The 7,500-nt window shown below is 36.5% G+C and overlaps 1 protein-coding gene across 1 annotated transcript in view; it reads right to left on the reverse strand.

The window, feature by feature from the left end:
- Nucleotides 1-4,485: 4,485 nt before the first annotated feature.
- The window catches only part of LOC137634633 (uncharacterized), a 5,688-nt gene continuing 2,673 nt past the window's right edge, over nucleotides 4,486-7,500 (reverse strand). Inside the window, exons 3-4 of the mRNA XM_068367100.1 lie at nucleotides 5,608-5,790; nucleotides 4,486-5,186 (exon numbers count right to left, since the gene is read on the reverse strand). Coding sequence (XP_068223201.1) covers nucleotides 4,659-5,186; nucleotides 5,608-5,790 — 711 coding nt within the window. The 3' untranslated portion in view covers nucleotides 4,486-4,658. The remainder of the gene's footprint in view (nucleotides 5,187-5,607; nucleotides 5,791-7,500) is intronic.

A 7,500-nucleotide genomic window follows, 5' to 3' on the forward strand; every position in this document is an offset into this window, starting at 1 on the left:
GGCCGTTCCCTATCTCAAAGATTATCCGAACACAAAAGATCTGTTAGATATGACTATGAAAACTCGGATTTTCGTTCACCATAGGGATTTAGGGCACCAGATTAACTGGAGTGAGTCGTCTTTGCTTTTTAAGAGTACCTGTCCGTACAGAAGGAAAATCCTGGAATCAGCCATCATAAATCAATCAAACACAATGAACCTATCTGGGGGCCAATGGAAAGCTGACACAGCGGACAACACTCTTCTCAACCCTATCATTAAGAAGATAATCCACGGAGACCGACCACCAGACATGCATCAGAGGTCAAGACTTCCTCCAAGCGGCTCAACAATAAGAAGATGCGCCTGGATGTAATTAAATTTGGCTAATCCTTCCAGCAATTATAACAACTATAGAACATTTGAACACACCCTTTTGCTTTCATATATAAACCATCACTCTCCACTGTATTCCTCATTTTTCTTTACATCCTGAAGAGGGTTGATGTTTATTGACCTAAATATAGTGTGATTTATTCATATTTCCTGTGTTTCTTTTATGGGCCTTTTTGAAAAAACACACACACACATATATATATATATATATATATATGTATGTATGTATGTATGTATATATATCACTCATTAAGTCCACCGCTGTACAAAGGCCTCAGACATGTTTTTCCACCTACACCTGTTTATGGTCTTTCTATGCTAGGCTAAAACAGCAAATTTTCTTACCTCGTCAATCGATCGTTTTCTCTTCCTTCCACAGCTTCGTTTCTAATCTCTAGGGACCCATTCTGTTATTCTTAAGAGTATATGTTATATATAGTGCCACAGCCTCTTTTCATGGCTTTCAATGTTTTTTTTCTGTTTTGATACTTTCTTATATCACTATTGTATAGCATTGTATAGAAATCCTCTGTAATTTTCATCACTCCATCTCTATTGTGGATAATATTTCCATGTTCATCCTTTAAAGACATCTGTTGGCGCCCTGTTCCAAGTCTTCTTTTCATCAATGTGATGCTTCTTCCTTTCTTTAGTGTTTTCTCAAATTTCGTCTGACTGTGTTTTCAAATATCTTGGATTTTTAGTTTATTTACTGTTTTGGATAGTTCTGCTAATTGTTCCATCGCTCTTGAATTTTACCCTCATTTCCAATCTTTTCTTTATTAGTATTTTTAGTCTTTTCAGATAGTTTTTCTTAATCTCGTTTAGGAACTTCTCCACCTATGTCTTGTGCTGATTCCAAGACAAATTTTGTTAAAATACTGTTCATTTCTTTAATTGCTTCTATTTCATCATGTAGCTGAGAGTACCCATTTTGTATGGCTTAACTAAACTCATCAGACTTTTCTCTTATTACAGGAGTGTTTATTTAATTTCTTGAAATTATTTTTCTCTCTCTTTCCTTAGATCTAACCATGTTTTGCTTCATAGTATTTTATGATCGCTTAACTTTAACTTGTTTAACACTTACGTCCATAACTAAATTGACTTTTTCACTAAAGATAAGATCTATTTCATTCTTTTCGTTTCTCCATTTGGGCTTCTCCGTATCCATATATATATATATATATATATATATATATTAATGTAACAGGTTTCTCGTAAAGTAAAATATATAAAGTCTTTTATAAATTCAAACAAATTTGAGGGAACTCGTTGACGCAGTAACCCCTAGAACCTGTATGTTTTACGTTTTCTTCAACTTCGTCCGGTCACACTTGAAAGAAAATAGATCAGAAACTTTTCTAGGGGGAAGCATTACTAATTAATGTTCATCTACATTAGAATTGTGATTGCATGTTTTAATAAAATTTGCGCCCTTGTAAGTGATACGGATAGTAAAGATAATATATATATATATATATATATATATATATATATATATATATATATATATATATATATATATATATATATACATACAGTAAAATGTACAAAAGTACGGTGATACGTACGACTTACTTTATCAAGACTGGATTTCTTTACTTCTCTTACCCTTAAATTGACCTGATTTGGTGTGTCCAATGTTCTAGTTTGGATATATTTTAATGCACTAAAGCGTCTGAATCTAGATATGTTTCAAGTCATCTCCAAAGGTTCGAAGGTGTCTGATGGCAGCGGAAAAAATTTGTATTTAAGAAATGTTGGCCAAATGACTTGGCCGGGGAGGGGGTTGAAGCTATTCAGTTTCAAAATGCAACTGGGGAGAGGGGCCCCAAGTTGCTCAGTGAAATAAATGTAGGAGGGTGGACAGCAAAGTGGAAGACAGAAGTGGGGAAGGAGGTAAAGTAGAGCTCTAAGAAAAAGTGGAGGCAGATGGGGACCAAAGGTTTGGTGCAAAGTACATTAAGTTATGATGACAGTGCAACTGACATGAATAACCCCCTACAAGGTACCACTATTAGGGTTCACTGTGTAGCCAGATTCACAAAGTAGACGCAATTCCTCTGTTATTTCCAATCTGTTTTGCTCATATCTGGTTGTCGTCTTATTTCTGTAGCTTAGTTGTTCTACAGGCCTGATTGTGACACACTGATGCTTCCACTAGACACTTGATATCTTTTGAAGTCTCAGTTACAAAGTCCAAAGTTGTGGTTTAACTTATCGAGAGACTATTGACTGCTCGTGTCTAGATCTTGTCTTATGTCACAGTTTAATATAAACAAGGTAGAAGTATTCCTTTAGTTTGATAGTTAACAAAAATAGCATCGAGGAAGTGTTATTATTATTATTAATTATTAAGCTACAACCCTAGTCGGAAAAGCAAGATGCTATAAGCCCATGGGCCCCAACAGGGAAAATAGTCCAGTGAGGAAAGGAGACAAGGAAAAATAAAATATTTCAAGAACCTTCACAACATTGAAATAAATATTTCATATATAAACTTTGAATAATTTAACAAAACAAGAGGAAGAGAAATTAGGTTGAATAGTGTGCCCGAGTGTACCCTCAAGCAAGAGAACTCTAACCCAAGACAATTTAAGACCATGGTACAGAGGCTATGGCACTGCCCAAGACTAGAGAACAATGGTTTAATTTTGGAGTGTCCTTCTCCTAGAAGAGCTGCTTATCATAGCTAAAGAGTCTCTTCTACCCTTACCAAAGGAAAGTAGCCACTGACCAATTACAGTGCAGTAGTTAACCCTTTGGGTGAAGAAGAATTGTTTGGTAATCTCAGTGTTGTCAGGTGTATGAGGACAGAGGGGAATCTATAAAGAATATGCCAGACTATTCGGTGTATGAGTAGGCAAAGGGAAAGAACAGTAACCCGCGAGAAGGATCCAATGTAGTACTGTTTGGCCAGCCAAAAGGACCCCAAAACTCTCTAGCGGTAGTATCTCAACGGGTGGCTGATGCCCTGGCCAACAAAACTACATAAAACTACCATCATACTCGCTTCTCACCGAAAGGATAGCCCCACTGCCAGTGACGGTAGAAAATGCCACCTTGCAGTTGAACAATTAAATCAAAGGTTAGGCAAATAACTGTGATTGATGACTACAAGGGCATCGTAAATCACATTGTGGAGGATTAATTTTATTTTAATTTATTTTTCTTGTTTTGCCAAATCGAGAGAGAGAGAGAGAGAGAGAGAGAGAGAGAGAGAGAGAGAGAGAGTGAGAGTTGTTTTAGTATTGTTAAATAGAGACATTTTATTTGCTTTAGCTTTGTCATTAATGAGAGAGAGAGAGAGAGAGAGAGAGAGAGAGAGAGAGAGAGAGAGATGAGTGTGTTTATTTACTTAAGTTTTGTCAAACCGCAAGAGAAAGTTTTTATTTGCTTTGTTTTGTGAGAGAGAGAGAGAGAGAGAGAGAGAGAGAGAGAGAGAGAGAGAGAGAGAGAGAGAGAGAGAGAAAGTGTTTATTTGCTTTAGTTTTGTCAGAGAGAGAGAGAGAGAATTTAAATTGCTTAAGTTTTGCTAGATCGCGCGTGCGCGAGAGAGTATGTGTGGTTGTGTGTGCGTATGTTTGTGTATCCGCGGTGCGCGCCGAAGAACAAGGGTAATTAGCGAATGATTGGTTCTTGTTAGAAAGACTGTCGGTATATTTGAGGTTGTTTGTTTAAATTTTTTAGCTAGGATAGGGCGGTGATGAATGTCAATGATTTGTGTTCTGTTTTGGTTGCGTTAATATAGTTTTAAGGCTATGTCTTGTTTTAATTTTCCTTCTGTCCAAGAGTCCAGTTTAAAGTAAAGTAAGGGGAAAGTTTGTGTTGTGGGATATTTTGGAAGTAAGAGTGATCAAGGGTGTGGGGGTTTGTCTTTTGTTTACATCCCGCCACAACATGAAACATTATCTTTTGTTAGAAATTAAGCTGTAACTCGTAAGTCCTTGTGTATTTCTTATCAAAATACATCACTCGTGAGATTTTTTAAATACCTTTAAATTTTTTTAGTAATTGAATAAATACTGTATATAGCTATCCTTGTAAAGTATCCACAGACTATTAATAGATGAAAGAGGGGATTTTATGTAAAAATATACAACAGAATATCAGTTGCATTATAATTTTAATTACATTTGCATATCAATTACTGCCTATTTAGTACAATTGACCCCCACCAATATGTCAACACCATTAAGCTAATATCACAACACAATGGTTATATTTGTATCAGAGTAACTGTGAACATATTTATTTTTCCATACAAAAGTTGAATTGATTCAGAGAGAAAACACAATACCGCAATCCATTATTCGGCATTTTTTCATGTTGGGATATGTGACAATTGCATCTCTGAGGACCTCCAATCCCTCCTCCACCTTCCCATAGCATCCGAACAGTCTCATGACTGGATTGTCTCTGAGGCAGATTCCAAATATTGTCGCCGTGGCTTTACTTGCTATGCTTCCAAGCTGGCCCGCCACCCAAGGCTTCTTATATTCTTCCTTCTTGTCTTCTTCCCAGTTTACGTGAGGGATGATGGTCTTCCCACCAGATCCGTTGTTGTTCTCGTAGTCGCCAAAGACTGCTACCTCTCTATCGTCGCCCGTATTCCTGACACCTAGGCATTTGGTGTTGGCATAGGTCGGTCCCATCTCACCAGTGCACATGAGGGAAAATTGTCGGGCCTTATTTGTATCGGCAGGAGAGAGGCGGATTAAGAGTCGCCCTAGATAGTTACTGCCTATTCCCAGTTCCAGGAATGTTAATTCAGGAGGAGTGTTAATCGATTTCATTAGGCCATCGTACTGTAATCAGAATATTTTAATCAAAGATTGTATTTTCACATTATCAAGGACTTAAGATGTTTATAATTCGTAAACTTTTGCTCTTTCAGCTGAAAACTAGTAATTGCTCATTTAGCTTTACTGGTTTATAAGATCATTGGAAAATATAATTTGAAAAGGCCCATCAATCAGGAAGATAGTAACTAGAAAACATAATAAAAAATAAAATAATTCAATTCACCATTTAATCACCATTATAACACTTTTTTCAACTACTGAGCAGCACAAGAGGCTTAAAAGAATAATTTGAATCCATACCATCTGACTGCTGTCCCATTTAGCAAATATAAATTCTCTTTACCACACAACCCTGTGCTGTGATAAGGCCAGAATCAAATAAATGAAACTAATAGGAAAAGAAATATTATGCATTGACACTCACATCAACAACATGAAATTCGTCAGTAGGTGGGACATGCCCGAGATGGTGGAGGCAGAATTGGTTGTCTCCTTCGACGGTGATCTGTGCATATTTTTTCTTCCCTTGGTGTAACTTGACAGCAAAGACCCTCCCTTTCTGAAGGACATTCCACACCGGTTTCCTCATCTTCTTCAAGTATGTAATCTGAAAACATATTTCATCAGAGGAACATTTCATTTTGAACTTTCAATGACTTGCAAAATAATCCAGTATAAGAAATATTGGGACAATTCATTTGTCCTGCTAAATGGTCAGTCACTTTAAACCAGGAATCTATTATGCAAGTTACCTTAGAGTTTTAAAGTAAAGGGAAAAGTCTATGATAGAATTAATAGAGACAAAATGTCGAGTTTGAAAGTGTTTGCAAGAGTAGAAAGAAGAAAAAATGTTCGGTTATGAGGTGAAAGGAAACCAAAAAGAGGAAGCAAAAAAATTCAGTATAGAAGGCCAGTGATCTGTGAAGACATGGCAACAGTGTGGGGGCCCATTTAAAACCAGGTGCCTTCCCCTATCTGCCATATTTTGATGTCAGGAGTATGGTGATACGCTAGCTAAGGATATTTCTGATATAAATGAAAAAAAAGTTCTATGCCAGATGGAAATATTAGGAAAATGCATGTCATGGAACATTTAATGAGACTAAATAACTCAAAGAAAATTATAGATGTTTCTTTGTACCAATTACTAATTAAATTTGTTAAAAGAAAACATATTAAAAAATAATGATGATGGTAAAATGATAGAAGAGCTAAGTCATTATAAGCAAAGCAAGACAGGTAGCAGGGTGTGAGCAAAGAAAAGAATAACACACTTGAAAAATCTGTGAATCTGTGAAAGGTAAGGTGAAATGTATGAAGGGATTGTCGAGTCATGGAATTGAAATGTTGTGTTAAAAACAAAGGGCGTAAGCGTTAAAATAAACTCCGCGTAAGCTGTGAAAATGAACTCAGCGTAAGCTCTTGACATGAACTTCATTAGAACCTGAGGCTGACTTAATTTGTTCCAGTAGGTCATTCGAGGCTTGATTTAACTTTCTCTATGAGAATTAATGTTAATTACATTAGTCTGTTAAAAAAAATAACAAACATTTTCTCGTAAAGTTTACGAAGTCATATAAATAAGAAATAATAAATAGATTAAATGAATTCTGATTTAACTATACTTAAAAAGCTGTTGGTTGGAATGAAAGGTAAGGAGGATGTTATTGTTTGGCAGGGGAGCTCCCTTCCATAATGATATTGGGTAGGTGTCCTTCTGACATTGTTTCACGTATCTTCTTTGCTGCTTATATTTGAGAATCACCGGATCGCTGTGTTGCTTGAAATATATCCCAAGAAGTTTGTTTTGCCTTCCTTTTGGAATGCCAAGGAACATCTCATTCCATTGTCCTTTAAAATGTTATTTACATAGTTTGCTACAGCCTCATCTGAGTGAAGTCTGGTAAAAAAAGGAAAAGACATATGTACTTTCACACTGTGCATCCCCCTCCTCTGACGTAGAATGTTCCTCAGTGACAATCTGTAGCTGTTCCTTTGGAAGATTTGAGTTCTTTTGTGGTGACCTCTGTGCTATGAAACCCCCTCCCCCTAACTCCTTCCTTCTTTTCACTGATATCCAAACTCATAGACTTCCCCAAATATTCAATGTTCTTGACTATAGGCTCAGGTTCAAATCTTTTGAAGTTACTCTTAGGTACAGAGTCTTGCTATATCTTCCTCCATGGAGAGCTCATTGTCTTGGAAATCATTTTACACTAAGGATTTTCTCTGAAGCTTAAGCAGTAAAGAATGTTAAAATGGGCATTTAAGAGGTCTTTGATCGTTACTCTTTACCAAAGGTGACTTCGAAGGACCT

This window comes from Palaemon carinicauda, chromosome 45, assembly GCF_036898095.1.
Source record: "Palaemon carinicauda isolate YSFRI2023 chromosome 45, ASM3689809v2, whole genome shotgun sequence".
Taxonomy (NCBI): Eukaryota; Metazoa; Arthropoda; class Malacostraca; order Decapoda; family Palaemonidae; genus Palaemon; species Palaemon carinicauda.